The following is a 22,384-nucleotide window of genomic DNA, read 5'->3' as shown; positions in this document are numbered from 1 at the left end:
TTGGGTGGGAAAGAAGGAAGTCTTTGTTGTTGTTTTAACCAAAGCGGCTCATTCTGTGACTCTCTGGGGACAGACAGCCTCAACTTATTCTGAGCGTTATTCCGAAAGAAAGCAAAATTGTGCCGTCGTGTGGCAGCCCCCACGCATACAGGGAACACGGAGCGAACCTCCGTGTTCTCAGAGCAGCCCCGCCTCCGGGTCCCTGCTCCCGAGCTCACTCTCGAGCCCCCTTCCGACAGCGCAGCGGCGGCTTCAACTCCATTGATGTTCGCCTCTCGTGTGGATGTTCAGAGGCTGGGGTGCCGTCCCCCGTGGTCACCGGGGCCCCTGTTTCTGTTTCCTATGCCGCTGCTCTGTCGCCCTTCCTGCGTCATCTCGTGGCCCTAGAAGGTTGCACAGGCGCCAGTCGTCATGCCGCCTGTTCCCGGCAGCTGGGAGGGGGAAGCATGAGGAGCTAGGGCCCTTCCTTTTAAGCCGCGTCCCTTCTAAGAACGTGCCGTTGCTTACACGTCGTCGGCCAGAACTTGGTGACGTGACCGCACCAGGCCTCGAGGAGACGAGGAACGCAATGTGCCAGCCAAGACCAGGCTCTGTGGCCGGAGAACCAGGGGAGGGTGGCCGTTTCCGTCAACCGGCACCTTTGCCTGACAGTCTGGATGCCGCGTGAGCAAACCCACCGGCAGCCAAGGCCTCCGCCGCCTTCGGGGGCTGACGGGGAAGCGGGAGGCGGGTGCCCTCCCTCTGCAGCCCTTTGCAGGAAGGGTGTCCTACGCGCAGCGCCCCCGTAGCCCTCGCCCTCACGCCCCGGCCCCACCACGGGACAGTGAGACAGTGACGAACGGGCTCGGTAAAACCGGGGCTGGAGGCGAAGACGCTCATTCTGTGAGACCGACAGGAAGTGACGGAGACGGGGCCCCACGGCGGCGGGAGCTGACGAGGGCACCGGGGCGCGGCGGCCCCGTGGCGGGCTCAGCTGGCACCTTCGAGCGCGGCCTCGCGCACGCCCCCCGGGGACCGGCTTCTCGGCTTCCTCCTCACCCCTGCAACGGGCGGTTCAGGACATGAACCCCCTAAAAGCCTGCTTTCTAATCACACGAAGAAGTGAAACGAGCAGAGAAAGTACTTTCCGGAGGCCTCGTGTCGCCACGCGGGGCTCAGTCTCCTCTTCTCCCTTTGATACGAACTATGTCAGCCGCCTCATGGTTTTTAACTTCCGAGCAGTTTGCTTTCCGTTGAGAAGAAAAGACGATTTCATAGGCGTGGACCGGCGCCAGGCTTCCCGCAGCCTTTGGTGACGTTGCAGCCCCCATGTGGTAGCAACAAAGCTGATAACTGATGTTAGGTTCACAGAGACTTTTATATTTAGACGCTTAACCTTTTGTAACTCCCGCCCTCGGCCTTAAGCGGGATGCCCTTTTGTGCTGATCGCGTCAGGGGGGCGTCCGCTCGCCCCCTGGCAGCGTGAGCCTTCGGAGTCCTGCGACAGGTGCCGATAGAGGCTGCAGGGACGCTGGCAGGCGGGCCACTCGGCCCAGACAATCCCCGTAAATTGGATTTGGGAACCCGATAAAGCCCTAGCAGGGCGAGAACCTCACGTTGCAAGCGTGTGTGTGTGTGTGTGTGTGTGTGTGTGTGTGAGTGAAAGGCACAAAACCCTCCCAGGAAATGTTTCCGACTGATGTGAGTGGTCCCTCTTTTCCATTTGTTGAACACGTGGTTTCGGGCATTCGTCAGATGCGGTCTGCGAAGAATCATCCCTAATTGTAAGATGATTTTAAAAATCAAGGTGCCCTTTGCTGCTAATGCAGTCTTGCCAATAAGCGACTCAACGTATAGCAGAGAACTTCTGGGAATTTCATTGCCTTGGGGGGGGAGAGGGGGGAGGTAACGCATTTTAATATTAATTGTCTATGGTTAATTATGGCAGCGTAGCTACCGTGAAAGATCCTGGCTTTTAAAGGGAAATCTGTGCCGTGAATTTCCTGTGGAGGAATCCTACGGGGGGGGGTGGGGCAGGGGGGGGCTCATCCCAGACAAGTACAGGAAAATCCTGCGGTGCCTCCAGGCGATGCCGTGAGCAGGGGATACACTTGCTCGTCAGGGGCTGCGACCATCTGAAACCAAGCAACCCCGGGGGTGGGGGGGCCACGCGATCTGAGACCACAGCCCGCGGAGTGAGCCCTCCCACAGCCTTGGCCACCCTCCCCGGCACCTCTCCACCTGCCGCTCATGGGTCCTGGGGCTGCGTGGGCACAGCCACAGGGCAGGAGCCCCAGGAACACCCCCGGGACCCTTAACAGCAGACCTCCGGGGGGCCCCGGAGAGAAAGGAGGGAGGGAGGCTGGCCTGGGCTTGTGTCAGGTGCCGAGATCTCGCGTGGTGGCCAGCCTGCGCCCGCATGGATGTGCCTGGGGGGGCGGCTGCGAACACGGCTCTAGAAGGCACGGATGTGCCTTCAGCAACCCAGAACCAGCTTGGATTTCTCTTTGCCCCTGACCGCGGCCTCGGAGGCCTGTCCCCCCGAAGGGGTCTCCATGCTGACACTGGCAGTGAGGATGCCCTGCCCCAGGGCAGGGTGGGCCGGGGTGGGCGCCCTTCCCCGTGGCCTAGGGACAGGCCCCAGACGGCTTAGGGCCACCAGGCCGCCCAGGTACGGAGACTTCGTCTGTGTCTTCATCTGCCTCAGGCTTAGCCTCTGACAGTTGAGCCACAGAGGGGAGGGGACATGTCCCACCTCGCCAGCTGCCCCTGTGCAGCCTGCGCTGGGACCCCTGCTGGGACCTGCTGGCAGGGGCTCCCAGTCTCCTGTGGTCAGAGCCCTGCTTGCCAGAAGCCTGACCCCGGGGGCCCTCCTGGGGCAGTTTATGCCACTGTGTCTGACCCCCCCCCTCCACGTCACAGAGCCTGTGGCCTTCTGATCACCACAATGCTGCCTACGGGCCTCTGTCCCCTGGGAGTGGGTGTCAGGCCCCTGCATGAGCTGGTGGGGGTGGGGGTCTCTCCTGGGACAGGGTGCAGCCCCTGGGATCCAGGACCCACTTCAGGCAGGGGATTCGAGGAGGGCGGGAGGCCAGGCCGGCACCCTGCTCTCTGACCTGTCCAGGGTCCCCTGGCCAAGTTTCTGGGGAGGGGTCTGCCGGAGTCTCCGCTCCTGGCGCGGTGGTGGGCGTGGGGCAGGCCTGGCCCAGGCCCCATGGCAGGGCAGTGTGGGGACAGGGAGCCTCCGGGCACCCAGCACCACCCCGAGGAGCTGCCCATGGCCAGCTAGACCTGCAGGTGTGGGATTTGGCCGAGGCTCGGCCCGGGACTGAGGGGCCGTGGGCCAGGCGTGTGCTGAGCGTGGGCCTGTGTGTGTAAGCACCCTCGTGTGGCACCGTGCACATCTGTGTGCACACCTCCCTTGTGGGGTGTGTGTGTCAGCGTGTGCCCGCACCCCTGGTCACGGCCGGCTCCTTAGTGCCCGGCCCCTCACAGCACGCTCCGCTGGTGGGCCGCAGGCCCCTCGAGGCCTTTCTGGAAGCCTCAGGACCAGCTTCCTTCTCCTAGGAAAGGCTGCTGCCCGCAGCGCGTCTCCCCCGACGGCAGCTCCCAGAGACACAACAAATCTCCTTTCATCCCTCCCAGAAAGAACACGGGGCCACGAGTTCTGTCTTGCTGGGATCAGCACAACCCCGGCCCAAGGCCAACTCCAGCCCTCGTGGGAGGCGAGCTTCGGGGTCCAGAGACCCCAGAGACCCCGGACTGGCCGGGAGCCCCAAGCCACTGTCCCGGCCTGTCCTGCCACCGTCCGCACCTGCAGGCGGCCCCCTCCGTTGGAGAGCTGCCACGCTCCAGGCCCGTTCGTGGGCCCCGAGGCCTCTGCCCAGGTCCGTCCCGAGAGCCCCCAGGACTGCCGCGTGTGTCGCCCAAGAAGACAGCCCCAGGCGCAGCCTCCCGGCCGATACCTGCGCAGGAGCCAAGCTGGAGGTCAGCCGCGGTGTCCAGACCCCGCGTCCCCAGGGCCGCTCCTCTGCTGCTTTCCCGCTGGATGAGCAGGGGACCCCTCGGGGGAGCCCTGTGTGGTGTCAGGCTGCCTGCCTAGCCCCGTAGGGCTGGTGTCCCCGCGTTGGTCACCTCGGGGGCAGCCTGGCCTCGCTCTGCCCAGCCAGGCACAGACAGCCTGGCTGCCGGAGGCTCCCGGAGTCGAGGATGAGGGGACATCAGAGACAGGCTCAGGGAGAACCCCAGATCAGTGCCTCCCCCCCCGTCCTGCGGGTTTGACCACAGAGTCCCGGCCCCTTTCGAGTCTTTTTTGAGATTCCAGCACAACCGAGCCCAGGAGCCGAGCCTGGAGGTAACGCGTGCCCTCGGGGCCGCAGGAAGTGTCTGTTGGCATTTCTGGAAGGAGGAGGCTTTAACCACTTTGCGGAGCGCACATACAGCCCCCTTCGGAAGGACACACGTGTAGAAGAGGGACGGGGCAGTGAGTCTGAGCATCCAGAAAGGTCATGGGCCAACGGGGACCGTGGCTTTGTGTCAAATCCATTTTCTACGCTTCAGTAAAGGGAGGGAAGGCGGTCACCGGGTTCCTCGTCAGGAACGGTGCTGTGGCCCCAGACACCGGCCCTGCCGAGCTCAGCCCGAGGGACCGGGTTCCTGGTCCACCGCAGCCACCACAGGGCACGGGGCTTCTAAACACCTGCCCGGCCAGGCCCGGCCATGAGCTGCCTGCAGGCCTGGCTCTCACACGGGCTCCTTGGGAAACTCATGGATTCGAAAACCTCTGGATAGAAACCTGAACCAAACCCTGCCCGCAGGCGGGCCCTCCATCCTGCAGCCCAGATGGGGCCTGAGACCCCCCACGCGGGGACGCCTATTTCTGGGCTGGTCCCCAGGGCGCCTCCATGCTGGGTGCAGACCGTGCAGACACATCCGGTCGAGGTGGAGCGGAAGCACCTGGAAGGTCCTGCCCCGTGGTCACGTCGGGCCAGCCCTCGCCTCGGGCCCGGGCGCCCAGTGGACAAACCGAGTGGTGGGTGGTGGGGGGGGGCGTCGCGGCCTCGAGGGAGCCCTCATCTGGAGACCGGGCCGTCCAAGAAGGGGCCCAAGGGTGCCCCCCCCACCAGCCCTGCCCAGCACTCACGCTGCCTCCTCGCCCTCTGGGCCATGGAGACCCCGGCCCCGCCAGTCCTCGCCGAACAGGCCGCTCTGCCTTTGGAAGGTAGCAGCTCCTTGGCCGGTTGAGCCTCTGCCCTAAAGACTAACGCGGTGTGTCTGGTCACCTCCACGTGAGACGGCTCTCGGCCCCTCAGGGCCGATAACATTTTATTTTTTTCTTCATACAAATGAAGAAAACATTCCAGCCTGTGGCTGGCTCTCGGCCCGGGGCCCCCCGGCGGCCGTTTGACGGTCGCGGCCCGGCCTGCGCAGCCTTGTTTACTCGGGCCGCGCTCCGCCTTTGTCTCCGCGTCCTACACAGGTGATTAGGGAGTCTAATTGAGTTGGCCGTAAAAAGATAATTAATCGACATTTCCTCCCAGAGAGGTCAAGCGCCGATCTCCCCGCGGTGCAGCCTCCCGTTACCAGTCGCCCCCCACCCGCCCCCCCGGACGCAGCAGTGACCTTTATCTTGCTGATGATTAAAATCGACATAGAGGCCTCAGAAATCACTCCCGGGAGCTGGGGTCGGCATCTCTGGGCAGGGGCCCTGCCTCGAGGGTCAGCCAGGCTGGCCAGTGCCCCCCTAGAGAGGCCAGGACCAGCTCCAAGGGCCCCTGCAGGCCAGGGCGGGACCCTCGCCCCAGAACGCTGTCCCCACGTTGTCCCCAGGCTGAGGAGAACAATGGGTCCCCTGAGACTCTGGTGCGTGGTGAGGCGGCTCTCTCGGAGGGTGGGGGCTCCGGCCAGGAGCGCGGCCGGGAAGGGGGATCTGCTCTGCCAACAGGGCAGACAAGGTGAGGAAGGGGCCGCAGGAGGGGGTGAGTGTTGGGGGTGCACATGGCCACCCCGTGACAGCAAGATGGATGGTGGCCGGGCCAGGGCCACCGGGACAGGACACCTGCAACAGTACCCCGGGGGCAGGGCGTGAGCAGAGGCCAGAGGGGCCAAGCGTCCAGAGGCTCAGTGTGGCGGCCCGGTCGTGAGCTAGGACGAGACGTGAGGAGTAGCCAGTGCGGCTGGCCCCGGAAGTCCTGTGGCCACAGGGCTTGGCATGTGCTCAGGACGCAGGAGGAGGTCAGTGGGAGTTTGGGGCTGGAGGGGGGGTCTCACCCAGTGGTGAGTCCCTGTGCTAGGTGCGAGGCTGGGCCCTGTGATGGCGGCTGAGGGGAGACCAGGACGGGGGGACATCGGTGATGTCGTCCACGTTTCTGGTCGAGCGAGCCGGAGCTGGGGTAGGAATTGGGTCTGGGGGGCAGCACGTGCAGCTGTCCGCAGGGAGCGGAGGTGGGTGACTGACCCGAGGAGGCGGGAGCTGGACGAATGTGGTGGACACCCCCACGGGCAGCAAGGCGCCCACCCAAAGGGGCACGGACGGGGGAGAAAAGAGACCGGCCTCCAGCAGTGGAGGTGGGGGGTGGGGGTCAGCTGCGGCCACTGGTGCCCAGGCAAGGTGCACCGATGTTAGGGCCGAGGACAGCGGCCCCCCGTTGTGGGAAACCCAGATTCTCAACAAACCCTGTGGAGCCCTGGGCTGCGGGCCCTCCTGCTCCGGGACAGAGGGCACTCTGAGAGGACGCCCTTCCAAGTGGATTTTAAACTCCTAAGCCGACCAGAGAGCCCTGTTCTCTTTCAGTGGCCAAGCAGGGTCCACAAGGTCTCTCCCTGACCTTCCACGATGGGCTGGGGCACAAGGTGCATAGGAGGCTTCTGGCCTGGCCGGGACACCACCCATCCCACAAACGCCCTGTGCCGCGGTCCACACACGGGCGGGGTGGCTGGGGACGGCAGGAGGCCTGACCTTTTGGGACATCGCACACGCAGGGCAGAGACAAGCGGAAGGACCGCTTGGACGCACGACCTGGGAAGCCACGGTCCAGCTGAGACACGGAGGCAAAGGAGGCCACCGGGCCGTGTGCAAAAAGAGGGGCCGACGCACGGGGCCCCGAGCACGGCCAGGCTGTGGTGACAGCGTTGCGATCAGCCCAGGAGCCCCGCGAGAGCAGCTCTAGCGGGAAGAGCTGGGGCTGAATTTGGGGGGCACAGGACAGGAGCGGCGGCTGCAGGCTGAGCCCCGGTTCTGGGAAGGCAGCGTCACATCTGAGACTCGGGGATGGCCCGGGGAGAGGGGGCGGTCAGGTGCGCGAGTTCCACGTGGCCGCCGCACTTTGTGGGGAAGGGGCCTTGGCGCCCAGAGGCCTCCTGGGCCCGAGCGGCCGAATCTCGAGGACCCCTCCTCGCACCGCGGACGTGCCACCGCTTTGGTTTAAGCCCGTTGGTGTTGGGTTTCTCTGGCTTTCGACCAAAAGGGGTCTCGGAGCCGCTTCTCGTCCGGGGACGATGAATGGCAGGAGGTGATGGAGAACGTCAAGCCTGTGGCTGAACCGAACTTGGTCGTCCACGCGCCTACTGGCCGCGTTGGGTGACGTGGTGTTAGCGGGCAGGCGGGCAGGTGGGCAGGCCAGCACCGCGGCGCTCTCTGGGCCGGGGCTCCTCACCACGGGGCTGTGACCGCAGAGCCCCAGCCCCGACAGGCCCTGGGAGTCCCGTGAGAATCCGCGGGCGGCTGCTTGGTGCCAGGTCGGTGCGTCGGGCGCCGCGGTCGTCGGGCCCCTGAGCCCAGGGAGGCGATGTGCTCCGGGCCCCGTGCCCACGTCCCCCGGCCACCCCCGCCTGGGGAAATCGGCACATTTCAGGTGCGGGTCTGATGCTGCTGCTGTCGGAAGCGGGCGCTGGGGACCCACTCCTGCACGGTCACCTTGGCAAGGGTATTAGGACACAGAGCCGGGGCCTTCGTTGGCCGGAGGCGTCGATAACAGACAACTGGTTCCTCTCAGGCCCGCTGGAAACCGTCGCTGCGCTCAGAAACAGAAATCATGCCGTCAGCAACGCGGTTCACAGTCGTTGCCCAGGACATAAATAGTGTGGGGACAGCAAAAGCTAATGGAGAGGAGGACTTTAGTTAAAGAATGTCCTTGCAGAAGGAAAGACTTTACTTTTTATAATGCGCCATAATGATGACATTAAGACCCCTCTGAGAGAAATAATTCCCTACCTGTAATTTGGAAATACTTCTGGGACCCGTAGGCATCTCTCCCTGCAGAAGTTGGGCTCCAGGGAAGGGGACTTAATGCCTACGGCCCCTGGGCCCCATCCAGGGCACGGATGAGAGACGCCCTCCACCCACTGAGCTCCCCCCATTGGCGGGAGCGTCCAGCCTGCCTTGTCCACCTCCAGCTGTCCCCACGGCCCCGTCCAGCCCCCTCCCTGCGGTTCGACCAGCTCCTGCTGGTGGCTTCTCCCTGTGTGAGAGCCGGCAGGGACCTCAGGACAGAGGTCAGTCAGGAGAGCTGGGAGCCCAGCCCCCACAGGATAGCGGGTCCCGACGCACGCGTGTCTGGGACAGTGCCGGTGGCCCTCACCAACCTCACGACCCCGTCTCAGCAGCCAGCTTTCTGTGCAAGGGACAGAAGGAGGGGACAGCCAGGGCTGTAGGTCCATTGTCTAGTGCGGCAGAGCCTGGGGAGGGGACCGCCAGGAGACGCCCCGTCGCACCTTGGGACACCGGGAGGGGAGGAGTAGGGAAAGCCAGGATGGACAGGGTCCACGGTGGGGGTACCTCCTGCAGGGGCCAGCCCAGCCTGGAGGATTTGGGGGTCTCCTGGGGGGCTCTCGCCCCTTGTGGGGGCTGGTGGCTGCCAGCGGCCCCCATGTTCCACACTCTTCCTGGACCTGGTCCGACATCACCTTAGCATGCAGCCATGACGTAGAAATGTCCTCCTCCGGGTCCTGACCTGGCACCCAGGGCCTCAGACAACGGGCTGTGTGGTAGGAGACCCTCCTAGCCCCAGGGCACCAGCTTGCAGGGCTCTCAGGGTGGACCCCAGGTGAGGGGGAGTCAAGAGGCCGGGGGCCCCAAAATATACCCGCACAGAGCCTGCGCAGTGTAGAGCAGGCTGTGCCCCACCCCCCCGTCCCCCCAGCCACACGGCCAGTGCCCCCGCCGGCCGAGCTACAGAAGCTTTGCGTCAGGGGCCGTGTGACAGGTTCTTTCCCATCTTAGCTTTGTGCTGTGTGAGGGATGTTCTGTCCTTCACCTTCCAGGAGAAGCCCGGGGATGCGAGCCCCACTGTCCTGAGGACTGCAGGCGAGTGGAACAAGGTTGTGCCCGGTTCTCGGACGTCTGCCTTGGGTCCCCCCCAGCCGGGTACAGCCCCGTCCTCTTCCTGGACGACCCCTGTGAGGTATGGGCATGGGTATGGGCAGGGAGACACCCCCCCCCCCCCCCAGGGCTCTGTCCACACGGTGCCCGGCACCGAGGCCCATGTGCTGGTTGCCCCTCTGAACCCTCCCCCACTGCTCCTTCCAGAAGGCAGGTGGCAGGCCCAGAGGGGGCCTGGGCCCCGGCAGGACGCCCACCACGCAGGACCCGCCAGGAGGCAGCAGGTAGGAGACACTGACCGACTCAGGGCATTCGGGGGGTTTGGTCCGGCCTCGCCATCAGCGGGACCACAGGTGGGGCCCCCCAGGTGTGCGCTCCGTGCAGGGGCCGGGGTCTCGGTTTCCCACAGGCGGGCGACCCTGTGACCCCACAGGCATGGTCTCCGTCTGCCCAGGGGCTGCACGCACTTCTGCGGCCTAGACGGCAGGAGAAGCCAGGCTCCCAGCCTCAGGGGAGCCGGGCCCTGGTCCAGGTTGGCAGAGCAGGGTGGCCCACGGAAGGGACGATGCTCCTTGATTGTGTTCGGAGGCCAGGAGGGGCCCACAGCGTGGGCAGAGGTGGCCAGAGGCCCGCCACATACCTGCCGCAGGCCCGTGATCCATCCTGCAGCAGACACACAGGTCGGGGCTGCGAGCCCCACGGTGGGGGCCGAGGAGACTCCACTCTGCCAGTCCCTCGGCCACACGCTCTTTCCAGCCCGGGGCCCTGCCAGGAGGAAGGCTGAGTTCCAGAGAAATCACTCCTGGCAACTGCTTGTGGGAGCATCCTGTCCCCTGCCAGGCCGTGTGGCCCAAGGCTCAGGTGGGACTGAGCTCACCTCCCTGCCCCCCAAGCCCCCGGCACCCCCGGCCTCTCCCCAACCCGGTTTGCAGTTCCGTGGGGACTCTGGGGGGTGCAGAGCAGAGCTGGGGCCGAAACCAGCACATCGGGAAGCTGTGGCTGAGACCCTGAGAGCCGGCCCGCTCTTAGAAGGCAGGAACCCTCCCTCTGTAGGCGGGGTGGGGAGAACGTGGCCCCTGGGGGAGGGGCACCAGGCCTTCGAAGTCGCCCACCTGCTGGCAAGGGCAGGCCTCTGACCCTTGTGTGTAGCCTTGTCATCAGCCCGGGAGAGGAGGGGCAGTGGCCAAGGCCAGCATGCCCCGGGCGCCTCTTGTGGCCTGGGACACGCACATCTCTCTTCACGCGGTCTGCTCCGGGGCACCCGTCGAAATAGCCTCACAAAAGAGCAGAGGCCTGTGGGCACAGACCCAACGGCAAAACCCTAGGAAAATAAGGCATTGAGTAGAAACGGGAGGAGGGCCCGCGGCATCCGTCCTGAGCCGCCGCAGCCTGCGGACGTTCCGCAGTTAGATTGCTCATCGGTGACGCCAGCGGGCGTGGGACGGGCCGGGACACCCGGAGGCTGGCACAGTATCGGCAGGCTGACAAGCCTTTGATCCCACTCGCGAGGCGGAGCCGGGACGAGCTGTTTCCAGGGGAAGGTGCCACCCTGTGTCGTTCTGAGTCACGGTTTGTGAATCAAATATGAGGCCCGCTTCACACAGTAAGTGGAGAAGCACAGACTTTAAGAAAAAAAAAAAAAAAAGCCAAGATCCTGCTGAACATTGACACGCCACACTCAGCCCGCGCTTCGGTCGCGGGCACGCACGTGGGACCCAAAGCTGCAACGCGCGCGGAATAACTCGCGTCGACACGCACAGACCCATCCGTGCCCGGGGCAGAGTTACTGCTCCCTTTTGTAACGGGGGCAGCTGGGGGCTGTGGGACGAGGAACCATCTTCCTCCGGCACAGAGAAGGCCCTCGATGTCTGGTTTCTCCTGAGGGCAGGAGGCAGCGCCCGCTCATTCTGTCGGTTCTGGTGCTTGAAATTCAGTGTCCTCGTCCCGGGGTCCTCACCATCCCAGGAGGGCTCGGCTTGTGACCCGGTGCCCGTGGCCGGGGCTCCAAGGTCTTCTGAGTAGAGGACCCCTGCAGGGATGGCTTTCAGTGGGAACTCGGGGGCAGGCACAGGTCTGAGCAGTGACGCGCAAAGCCCTTTGTGGCCGCCGAGCGCCCCCCAGAGCCCACCTCCCCTGCCCCTGTCACAGGGTCCGTGTGGCACGTCACCTGCCTCAGACCCCACTGCCCGAACAGCCACTTTCTCCAGGGCCCCTGCTCTGTGCCCCCGAGGCCCCCTACCCGATCTGGGTGTCTTGTGGCCCCCCCAGCCCAGCCCCCACCCACAGAAGAGTGCCCGAGGCCCCCAGCATCTGCCCCAGCACCCCCTACCAGTTCTGCTGCGGGGATGTGGACCGTCCCCATGTCCCCCCCCCCCCAGCTCCTTACTCTGGTTCAGGCACCAGCATCCCACACTAGCATCCAAACCTGGCTCTTGACCCCAGAAGCCCACCTTTTAGAATCCTAAGAAAAGCATCCTTTCTAGCAACCGAGGCGGACTCGGGCAGATCAGGGGCCCCGGACCTCCCCCTGGGTCTGGTTTGCGTTAAGGTAGGCCCTCTCGGGGTCTCAGATGTGTGGCTCCGGTCTGGCCCACCCCCGGGGTCAGGGTGTTTGCAGGGCGGTTGCCTCCACGTGAATGGGACCGGGGGGACCGAGATGCTCCTGACTCTGCGGAGCCCTCGGCTGCCAGGTCCCGGGTTGGGGCTCTCATTTGAGAACGCCAGACCCACGAGGGAGGCAGGGGAAGGGAGGCTCTGGCACTCTCTGCCCCAAAAGTCCTTGCCCCTCTCCAGCCCCCACGTGGCACGCAACAACCTCACGCCTGCTGAGGATGGGCTGTGATGTCATCTCACAGACACCTCAACTTCCCGGGGAGGCCACCACTCAGACCCCACTTTCTGTAATGGGGAGCGGGCCTGCTGGGCCTGACCCAGACCCCGAAATGGGGCACAGGGCCCTGTCGACTCTCCCCCCCCCGGCCCCCCCACCCCAGGCTGCCTCAGGCAAACGCATGGACCACAGATCAGCCAGGCATCCCGGCCTAGAAGTCTGTGTTTCTGGTTGTGGGTTGACAGCCTGCCTCCGGGTCTAGAGTGAGCCCCCCTGGAGGGCGGAAGGCAGGACCGTGGAGGCCAAAGGCCGGGAGGGGGCAGCCCCCTCTCCCCACCAGGCTCCACCTGCCTCCTCTGCCCCACCCCCAGCGACCCCAGAGCCCCCTCCCTGTTGCATGGTTCCCTCCCACTCACTCAGATGAGATGAGATATTGGCAGAAGCCGGTGACAGACTGCTCCAAGCCTGCCTCCTGCCTGTCCCCAGTCCCCGGCCAGTCGGCAAACAGGGTCCCCACGCAAGGTTCCCAAGGTGTTAACAATTTCCGTGGGGGCGAGATGGGGGTGTGTGCAGATGGCTTCTGCCCGCACACCGCCTCCTCCCCGCGCCCAGGGTCCAGGGGCGCAGAATGGCCTGTGGGTGTCGGCACAGTCCAAGAGCTCCCGCAGGCCGAGGGATGGCGGGGCCGCGGGGCTGACTTGAATGTCCGAAGCGGTCTGGGCAGCCGCCAGCCCGCCCGGGGGGACCCGGGTCAGCTTCAGGGTCGGCGGCGGCGTGGCCCGTGCCCACGTGCGGCCTCACGGACAGGGGCCGCCTCTGCGTCCTCGCCGAGCCTCCCGCCCCTGGTCACCTGTGTGCCCTGGGCTGCCCACCTCTGCCTGGTGACCCCCAGCAGCCACAGTCCACTAGTCGTTTGCTCGTTTATTCACCCTGCCCGCTGAGCAGCCCAGTGTAGACTTCCAGGAGGCTCGCCCAATGGAAATGACTGAAAAAGGTGCCTCCATACTCACAAAGATGAAGAAGGTCACGCCACCCTGTCATTTCAGAGCCTGGCGGAGGTTTGATTTGCATAAGAAGGGAGAGAACTGGCTTCCAGGCGCAGTTCTGCGGTATCGGTATCGTCAGTGACTAAGGAGAATCACCTTTGTGCATTTTGGTGAAGGGAAGGGAGGTGAAGGGTCACCCGCCAAGGCCGCTGGGCCCGCAGTGGCTTCTACCCTCCAGCACACGTGCTCTCACCGTTTATTCGTGGGGCGTGCCGCCTGGGGAAGGGGGCACTTAGGTGCAGCCATGTGGTCCCGTGCCCAGCCCCCAGCCCGCTCGGAGCGCTTCACCACAGACCCCAGCGAGCCATGCTCAGCAGAGTCCCTGCTGGGAGGGCCCTGAGCCCTGTCCCGGGGGCCCTGAGCCGTGTCCCGGGAAATGGCATGAATCACGGCCCTGACCTCTTCCCTCAGAGTCTGGGACCTGACTTCCCACCTCCCCAGGGTCACGTGGGCGCTTTCCGTGTGGACCCCACTTGGGGGTGGTCTGCAGATGGCTTCGGGGTTTGCGCACGGACCCCATCCTGGAGCAGAGAGGGGCAGTCGCTGGCCAGGCCCTGCGAGGAGCCCAGAGGCTGACCCTCTGTGCCCACGGCCCGGGGCGAGGCTGCATCCCCAGGGCCTGGGGCTGTGCTCCGAGGGCCCCAGCCGGGCCTGCCCGACTGAATCCGGCTGACCCTGGAGGCCCTGCCCGGGGCATCTGCGGGTCTCAGCGGGGCCAGCCAGTGGTGGTCTCACGGGACAGCACCCAGACCCCAGGGCAGAGGAGGGGGCAAGGCAGGTGGACCCGTGTCCCCGGGGCAGGGTCATCGAGGAGCCCGGGATGGAGGCTTGGACAGCCTCCCCAAGAGGTCAGAGGCCCGCGTCAGGTGCTCAGCGGTCACCTGCGCGACCCTGCCCGGAGGGGTTGCCAGCACCAAATATCTATTCAAGTAAAAACAGTAATTGGCCCCATCTGTGTTGGCCTGGTGACTGATGAAGTGACTAATCGCGGAAGTCTTAATTAAACCCATTTTTCTCCGGGTGAGCAGGGGAGGGGCTGTGCCGGCCAGCACATCAGGCTCCGGCTGGCCGAGTGCTGAGCCGGCAGTGAGCAGTCACGGGCAAGGTCGGCCCGAGGCCCCCAGCCACCCCCGGGCAGACTGGCCGCCGCGTTGTGCTGTTACAAAACACGCACTTAGGGTTTGGGGGAGAATGCCCTGTTTCAGTGGAATTCTCACGGGCGGCCGGGCAGACTCACAGCCACATTTACACAACAGACTTCGTCTTTTGCAGCTGACCCAACTCCACATCATTCAGGAACTGACGGGGCCCTGTGTCATGTTGTGAAATTCCGTAATATGCCAGGAATGTCTCCGCAGGAATGCAGCGAGAAGCGTGCGGTGGACAGCGGGCTCTCCCAGGGAAGAGCAGGGCCCTGGGCGGGGGCCTCCAGGGTCACCGGGGTCCCAGGGCCGACAGGCTCAGGCTGGTGGCCTGTCCCGCGTCTGAGCGCCGGGGGTGAGGGGGCGGGGTGGGGGGGCAGTGCAGGGTCCAATCGGGAAGGCCCTCGGATCAGCCTCTTGGCTCCTCGCGGGGCCCAGCCAGCTACTGCCCCACGCTGCCCTACGGGTGGGGTTCATGCATCCCCTTCCCTGCACCACGGCCGCCTCTGGGGCCACTTCTGGGTGCCCCCCACCCTCTCTCCCTCCGCTCTGTGACCTACACAGGGCTCAGCTCAGGAGACTGGAGTGCGTGCTTCGTAACCCAAAGGTCCGGGGTGAAGCCCTCAGCCCCTCTGCCCTGCGGCACCCCCTCCAGCTCACCTGGGCCCCCGCCCTGTTCTCCACACACAGCAACCCCCCGCCCCCCCGCCAGCCTTTGGCACACGCCGGCCCCTCAGCTAGGAAGGTCTTCCTCGGCCTGCAGCCTGCGTCACCAGGCAATGTGTCTGCTGTAGGGCAGCCCTGCTCCCAGGGGTGTCCCAGCAAAGTGCGGGGCTGGGGGGACGGGTAGCTTGATCTCAGATGAGCCCCAGGGCAGCGCGGTGGGGGAGGGCTCCCAAGACAAGAGGGAGCCAGGCAGAGGGCTCTGGTCCCCTGGGGACTTCGTCACCCCTTCCTTGGCCACCGGCCCCTGGTAGAGTGGGCCCGGCCTCCACCCCCCCCCCCCAACCCCCGGGCTGGAAGCTCCTCCGGGCGTGTTCATGGAAAATCAGACATGGAGACTGATGGGTTTCTCTGCTTCCTCAGAAACTCTAAAGATGGAGAACTGAGCCCCATCGTCCCAGCAGGAGTAATAAACGGAAGCAGGTGTGAGGGCCAGGCGGGAACAGCTGGGCTGATGGGGCGCCCTCACCCCACCCCACCCACAGCACAGCACGACGAGGCTGGAGGCTGGTGGCAGGTGGGGCCTTAACCCTTACACGCCCACTGCAGGCCAGGGGGGGACACCTTCACATCCCCTCCCCGCCCTGCCATCCGAGGCCCCCGGCCGCTCTCCCGCCTGTGCAAGCAGGGGCCTCACTTGCAGGGGCCACTGTGGCAGTGTGACCCCAGTGCCCCTGGGTGCCCCGTGGAGCAGAACACGCTCGGCAGAGGGGGAGCAGCCGGGGCTGCGTGCCCACTTCACCCCGTGTCTGTGCCCGTGGCCGTCACTCAGGACCCACAGCCCTGAGGCTCCTGTTTCCCAGGGGTCCCCTGGGAGTGGTGATGGTTTCCAGCTCAGCCCCAAATCCGGGCCAGCTGTGCTCCAACAATTAGCTGATGTTCTGATTTTGGAAATTCCTTATGGGCTCTGTGTGGGGGCCACAGAGGGCCCCGGGTCTCCCATCCCACGTGAGCAGGTCGGGAGAGCCGGGTCGCTTCCCTGCGGGCCACACGCCCTCAGGGTGGCAGTTTTCCCCAATCCCTGCCTTGACTGACATTGGACTCCGTGGCTCCCCGGTTCCCTAAGCCGGCACATCCCATCGGTACCGGAGGACTGCCATGATGCCCACACGGCTGTGGGCAGAGGCCGGGACCCGGGGCCTTGACCTAGACGGCTCTGGGCGGGGAGCTCTCCCCAGCCAGGATATGGGTGCCTTCTCGCCACGCTGAGCCCCAGGCAGACTGGTCCCCGTGCCCAGGTCAGGTCTCAGGGCCTCCACACCCCATGCCCTGCCCACGTGCCCACCTCAGCCTGAAAAACTGATGACAGCCAGGGTCAGGACCAGGCCTGACCAAGCCGCGGGCCTGCTTCCCCAGCCCTCTAGCCCTAAGTCGGGTCTGTAGCCAACGGCCCTCCTCTGCCGGGCCACGGGGCCACCCTGCCCACAGCCCTGCAGGTCCCTTGGTGGGCCTGTGGGTGGACAGGCCCGGGTCACACAGGCTGCTAGAGACCTTTGGCTCCCCCCAAGGGAACCCCTTTCTCTTGCCACCCACCGTGAGCTTGACTGTGGGGTCTTGACGTCCCCTCCCCAGCTGCCTCCCTCTGTTCAGCTGCCCAGGAAAGGGACGAGCGTGCACAGGTCGCCGGGTTCCGGTCCCACTGGGCCAGGGTCTGGCTGGGCGGCCTCAGGCTTCCTCTTCAATTATGGCCGTTTCCACAGCTCCGCCCACCTGGGCGTGCCTGGGCTGCCGTGGGCCTCGCCTCAGCAGTGGTTCTGCTGAGGGTCAGACATGCTGCTGGTAATTCCGGTGGGACGGAGTCCCCAGGCGCATCCCTGGGGGGCTGCATGGTGTTTCAGTGCAGTCCTGAGACACGCTTGTCCTGGAAGAGGTGAAGTGAGGAGAGCCTGCTGAGGTTGCCCGGCTCGGCTCAGACAGGACACTCTCGGGTCCTACGGAAAGGGAAAGGCACGGGTCAGGGGGAGCGGCGGGGCCAGCGGTGCCGAGGGGAGGGCAGCTGGGCCTGTGGGCCACTCAGGTATCTGCGCACCTGATAGGAACCTGCAGGTTACTTGTCGGCCCTGAAAGGAGGCTGTCCGGTCCCCTCCTCGTGCCAGCTTGGCCGTTGGCCCCACGGGTGAGGCCCGCCAGGCCTGATGGGGACCAGGAGACCCACCACGGGGACCTCGCCACAGAGTATTCACACTGGTCCAGGCCCCACCTCACAGCGACACAAGCAGTCAGGACAATATGCCCCTTGGGGGCCCTGGAAGGACAACCCCGACTAGCAGGCACACAGGCCTCACGCCCTGCCCCCCACTAGGAGCCCCGGCCCTTGGGCCATGGAGACACGAGTTGGGGCCATCTGAGCACCACGTCTCAGTCTGGTCTGTAAATGCGGGACCATGAGGGGCTGGGTTTGCCCTCCCACAGGTAAACAGGTAACAGGCCGGATAAGATCCAGGAAACCATGGCCAACCTTCAAGACACTGGGTATCATGTGATGAAGAGGGAGCCCCTGAGAGGCCCAGCTCACTTCCCAGAGCATTTCCAGCTGTAGTGCAGGGAGGGGACCCCGCAGGCTCAGGGGTCCCCACGAGGGGAGAGAAGGAGCTGGGAGTCCCGGGAAGCTAAGGCAGCTAGAGTTTGCAGGAGGCAGCACGGGAGAGGGGAGTCCTAGAGATCTGCAGAGCGTGAGGAACGTGCTTGAACGTGCCAGGAAAACCAGCGAGAGGGTCACAGCAAGTCCTGCCCGGAGCTCACACGGGGCTGTGAAGAGTGCTCGGTCCAGGGCCCAGTCCGGAAGACCTCAACTCACAGGATGTCAGAAGAGTACTAAGTGGTGGGGAATAAATTAACCATATCTCGAACCCCACCTTGCAAGCCTTAAGGGCAAGACCCAAAAGGATCAAACCGTCTCTAAGTAACCAAACAGCATCAAGACTATAAGAATACAAAAGCATCCAGTGGCCAAGAAAGTAAAATTCACAATGTCTGACATCTGACCGAAAATTACCAGGCACACAAAGAAAGCAGGAAAGTACAACCCATGATGAGGAAAAATGAACCGATCAAAGCCGACCCAGAAAGGACACCAATGGAAGAGCCAGTAGACGGCAGTATGAGACGTCGTCACTGGATTCTGTGTGTCCAGCAGGGAAGACCGGCCACGCTCGGCAGAAGTGAGGCGTGAAGGAGTGGGCTCACCCCCCAAAGATGATGTGCATGGGCAGGGGTGGGCGGGAGGGGCGTGAACTTGCAGGCACAGCCACAGAAACCCCCCAGATGAAGCCCAGGAAGAGAAGCAGGGCTGAACTTCATGAGCGGAGCGTTTTGAACTGCCGAACAGCTCCTCTCCGCCAAACATGCACGGAATCAGAGGCCCCCAAGTGCTGCAAGGGGAGGACGCGGCCGAAGAGACAAAGAAATAACGGCCACCGTGTTTTCAAACTCATCGCAAACTATAAACCCACAGATTCAAGACACAAGGAACCCCAAGCACAGGAAACATGAGGACAAGGACGCCAGCCACAGATAAAGAGAAAACCAGGCTGGAGCCCTGGGTCCCCAGCCCCGCCCGGGCCCTGGGTCCCGACTCTCCCAGCGCCCTTTTCCGCCCAGGAGGCGCCGGCACCGGTTCCCAGAGGGGGCCTGTCCCCTCCTCTGGCTCTGACCCCCCCTTGGTTCCTGGAGGCTCAGCTCAGTGCTGTCTACACAGTCAGTGCCCAGTGTTCCTGCTGTCACGATGCGGCCCAGGGCTCCCGGTGCACCCTCAGCAGGTGGCCTCTCGGGACCGCCTCCCAGGGCGCCAAGTCCCCACCCCGCGGGTCTGGGAGAACCGTCCGCTGATCAGTCGGCGCCTCTGGCCTCTCCTCACACCGAGACTCCCCAGCTGCTTCCCAGCTCTGCCTCCCGATTTCTCAAGGCCCTGGGGGTTCTGTAAAAACTCTCAGGATTCTTGTAACCCCGTCTATTTCTCTTGACTCTGGCAGGCTGACAGACTCTGGTTATTCTTAGTCCTGAATTATTTATCCGCGTTCCCCTCCTCACCCACATTTCAGAATCTGTAACGTGGCTCCTGGGTCCCAGCCAAGGCCCATTTCCCCCGCTCAAAATGAAGTAATTTTAAAATCTTTTGTCTTTAATTTTTTATCACCCAAACCATGCCCGTGGTAATTAAGCTTGGCAAGGGGTCGGAGCCTGGCAGGTCGCCGAGCCGATGCCAGGGAGCCCCCGTCCTCCACCCCCAGCTCTGATAACAGGAAACCACCACCAGCCACGGAGGCCGGGGTGGGAGGAGTCCCGTGGCTCCCCCCAAGGCCCCCGGGTAGATCCTTCAGGGCGAAGCCCAACCCGTCGCTCTGGGGCCTCTGTCCCACCAAGAAGGTGCATCTGGCAGCTGGGGGTCCAGGTGGGCACCCTCATGTCCCCAAGGTGGCCTCCTGGTGACCACCCCTGCGGGCCGGCAGAAACCCCCGGTCAGGTCAAAGCCCTCAGACTTGGGCTTGATTGAGCCGCCTCGGGCTGCCCGTCAGGGCCTCTTGTGGCCACCGCGCGGCCACCGCGTGAGAAGTGAGGGTCTCCGTCCCTCGGACTTGGGTCCAGGCCCAGGGAACCCCGCACAGCCTGTCTCTGCCTGCTCCCCTTTCTTTCCCTTCCCATGAGGCTCCCAGGTAGCAATGGCCTCCGGTCCCTCTGAGGGGGACACAGGAGGACGCACCAGGGCCCCGCCGAGCCCGGCTGCCGCTGGAAAATAAACACCACTGGTAAGTCACTTCCAGGCAGAGCCGGTGTGCCAGCCCTTCTCCGAGTGGCCTCTCTGCTCGGCATTGTGGGGGCTCCGTGCAAAGAACCTTTGATCCTGCAGAGCTGTGGAAACAGGGGTGGGTCTGTTGGGGTCTGGCTCCAGCCTCTGTGGCCATGTTTGGGTTTAGACGGCGAGGCACCGGGCCCAGGGGCAGAGAGCTGTCCAGACGGGGGCACGCTCCACCCTCGGGAGGCAGAGATGGGCCTCGGAGGACAGGACGGTCACACCTGTGCCCGCCTGAGGCCGGCAGGCAGGAACAGCAGGGTCTCTGTTGTCCTCAGGGCCCCGGGGCTGCGGTTCAGGGGCTTCCTTCTCCTCTCCCTGCAGGCCTGACGGGGCGGCCACCGCAGAGCCCACGGCTGCGGCCTTCCCAGGTAGGTGGCCGGCAGGGGACAGAGGGGGGTGGGGCCGATTCCACCCACCACCCCACAATCCACATGTATCATCGTTGCCGACCTTTTGGAAAGACTCCCTTCCTCTGAACGCACACCTAAATTCAACACTCGTCTTGACTCTGGAAGCCAGGGAATCAGAGAGGGCGGCTCCCAGCCCGGCCGCCCCCCATGCCCCTCTGGGCTCCCCCAGAGGCACCCCAGGTGGAGGGGGCACGGATGGGGGATGGGCTTCCACCAGGCCCTCCCCGGGCCCTTGGAATGGCCGCGGGTGCCGGGTGGGGGGGCCTCTCTGTCCCCACGGGCGAAGCGAACGTCCCTGGCTCCTTGAGTCCAGGGTCCCGATCGGAAGGCCGGCAGGCTTCCAGGTCTGGGCCCCCTCAACCCTTCGTGTATTTGAAGCCTGTGGCCCACGAGCCCCCCTTGTGTGGGGGAGGGCTGGGCCGGGCTCTGGGCAGCGCCCCCCACCTTGCCGTGCGGGCCGGCGCGACGAGTCCCAACAGCAGCCACGTGAGTCTGCTGACACCAGCAAAGCTCATGCTGTGGTCGCCCTACTTTAGGACCCTGGGCCCCTCGTGCGTGGGCAGAGGGGGCGCCCCCTGCACCCAGTTGCGGGGTCCGATGGGCGACAGGCCGGAGGAGGGCCGGGCCCCGAGGAGAAGCGACTTCTGCTTCGAGGGGTGAAGCCGGCGGGTGGCCGCGCCGCCTCTGTGGGGACGCTGGGCACCGGGCCCACGGCCAGGCCGCGTGGGCCGGGCCTCGGGTGGCTTCTGAGGCCGGCACGGTGGCCACCGGCCAGACCCCCTGCCGTCCTCGGGGAGAAGAGCGCGGCAGGGAGGTGAGCCGAGGGCTGGGGCTGGTCCTGCGGCCGCTGCCCGCGGAGCTCGCCCCCCAGCCGGCGCGCTGGCCGCAGGTGGGTGTAGCCGTGTTCCCGGGAACACCTAGAAACCGGCTGCTTGGAAACACTGTGGCGTTGCCATGCGCGGCTTTTCCTCCAGGCCGGCCAGGGAGGCCTGGTGCCCGGGGCTGCAGAACGCGGGCCCCCGCCCAGGCCCCCCGAATTTCTGAAGGAACTGACTCAAAGCCCAGCAAATTCCTGCCCCCCCCCCCCCACCGAGGCTCTTTCCCGTCCTGCCACCCCCCGCCCCCCCTCCGCCAGAACACAGGGTGTCCACAGCCCCTGGTGACTGTGCAGCGAGGGGAGTGCCTGCTTCCCAGACCAGGGCGCTGGAATGTTCTCTCTGACGGTGTGAGCCGCCTCCTGCGCCCCGTTTCAGCTGCGGCCGCATTCCTGGTGTGAGCCCGGGCCAGCCCAGCGAGGTTTTTCCACGCTCCGGTGCCAGCCCCCTCGGGCTCGGGGGAGGGGAAAAGGACGGTTTCTATGGCAACCACACTTTCTGTTATTTCTTATTTTCTTTTTTATGGTTTCTCCAACTTTGAAGCTCTGCAGACAGTTTACAGACTGCAGAAGGGAAAGTGTTTCTCCATCCCCGGGGCGCCCTGGAGGGCGCCCCCCCCCCCCCCCCACCTCACCGGCCTGAGCCCGGCCGGGCGGGGGCTTCAAACGAACCAGACGACGGTGTCTTCAGAGGCTTAATTATTTAAAAAAACATTTTAGAGGAAATGAATTGCTTTTCTGTTAAAAAGATGGGGAGTTTTCTCAAAAGAATCCTTGCACTCGGTCATGCAGCCCCATCGGGGGTGAGGGGTGCTCCGCGCGCCAGGTCCTGGGGTCACAGGGCCCGGGAGGACACCTGAGGTCCTGGGCAGGGTCTGGGGTGGGCAGAAGCCAGGGCAGGGGCCCGGACAGGGGGGGGACTACTGGGGACCGAGTCTGAGCGCCCGTGTTTTGCAGGGGAGTATGTCATCATGATCCGCGATGTGACCGACCCTCCCTTCCTGGGCCACGTGCTGCCCACCGCCTTCAAACACCTTCGGGTCTTGGGGAAGGGGACGGACCGGCAGCCCCACATCCCTGGAGAAGGCCCTGAATCCCTGAGCTAGAAGAACCATCCCCATGCGCCCGAGAGCCACCAGTGTCCTCTCTCCCCCAGGGAGACCCCTGCCTTTCAAGGGCACCCTCCTCCCAGTGGCCTGAGTGGGGGCCGGAGGGGCCACCTTTCGTGCACCCCAAGGCCACCGGCTTTAATAAAATGCTCAGCACTGA

The 22,384-nt window shown here is 64.8% G+C and overlaps 1 protein-coding gene across 4 annotated transcripts in view; it reads left to right on the top strand.

The window, feature by feature from the left end:
* MORN1 (MORN repeat containing 1) overlaps positions 1-22,384 on the top strand; it is a 51,737-nt gene extending 29,353 nt beyond the window's left edge. For 2 of the 4 annotated variants that reach the window (XM_042951865.1, XM_042951863.1), the window contains 4 exons: positions 9,241-9,380; positions 9,506-9,582; positions 20,153-20,199; positions 22,073-22,384. In XM_042951865.1, coding sequence (XP_042807799.1) covers positions 9,241-9,380; positions 9,506-9,582; positions 20,153-20,199; positions 22,073-22,221 — 413 coding nt within the window. In that variant the 3' untranslated portion in view covers positions 22,222-22,384. Of the gene's footprint in view, positions 1-9,240; positions 9,381-9,505; positions 9,583-14,446; positions 14,545-20,152; positions 20,200-22,072 lie in introns of those variants that run through there. The other 2 variants (XM_042951864.1, XM_042951866.1) reach the window with 2 other exon arrangements.

The sequence above is a fragment of the Panthera leo genome, chromosome C1 (genome assembly GCF_018350215.1).
Source record: "Panthera leo isolate Ple1 chromosome C1, P.leo_Ple1_pat1.1, whole genome shotgun sequence".
Classification (NCBI taxonomy): domain Eukaryota; kingdom Metazoa; phylum Chordata; class Mammalia; order Carnivora; family Felidae; genus Panthera; species Panthera leo.
The sequence above is the reverse complement of the archived record's forward strand: the minus strand, read 5'-3'. Positions and strand labels throughout refer to the sequence as shown.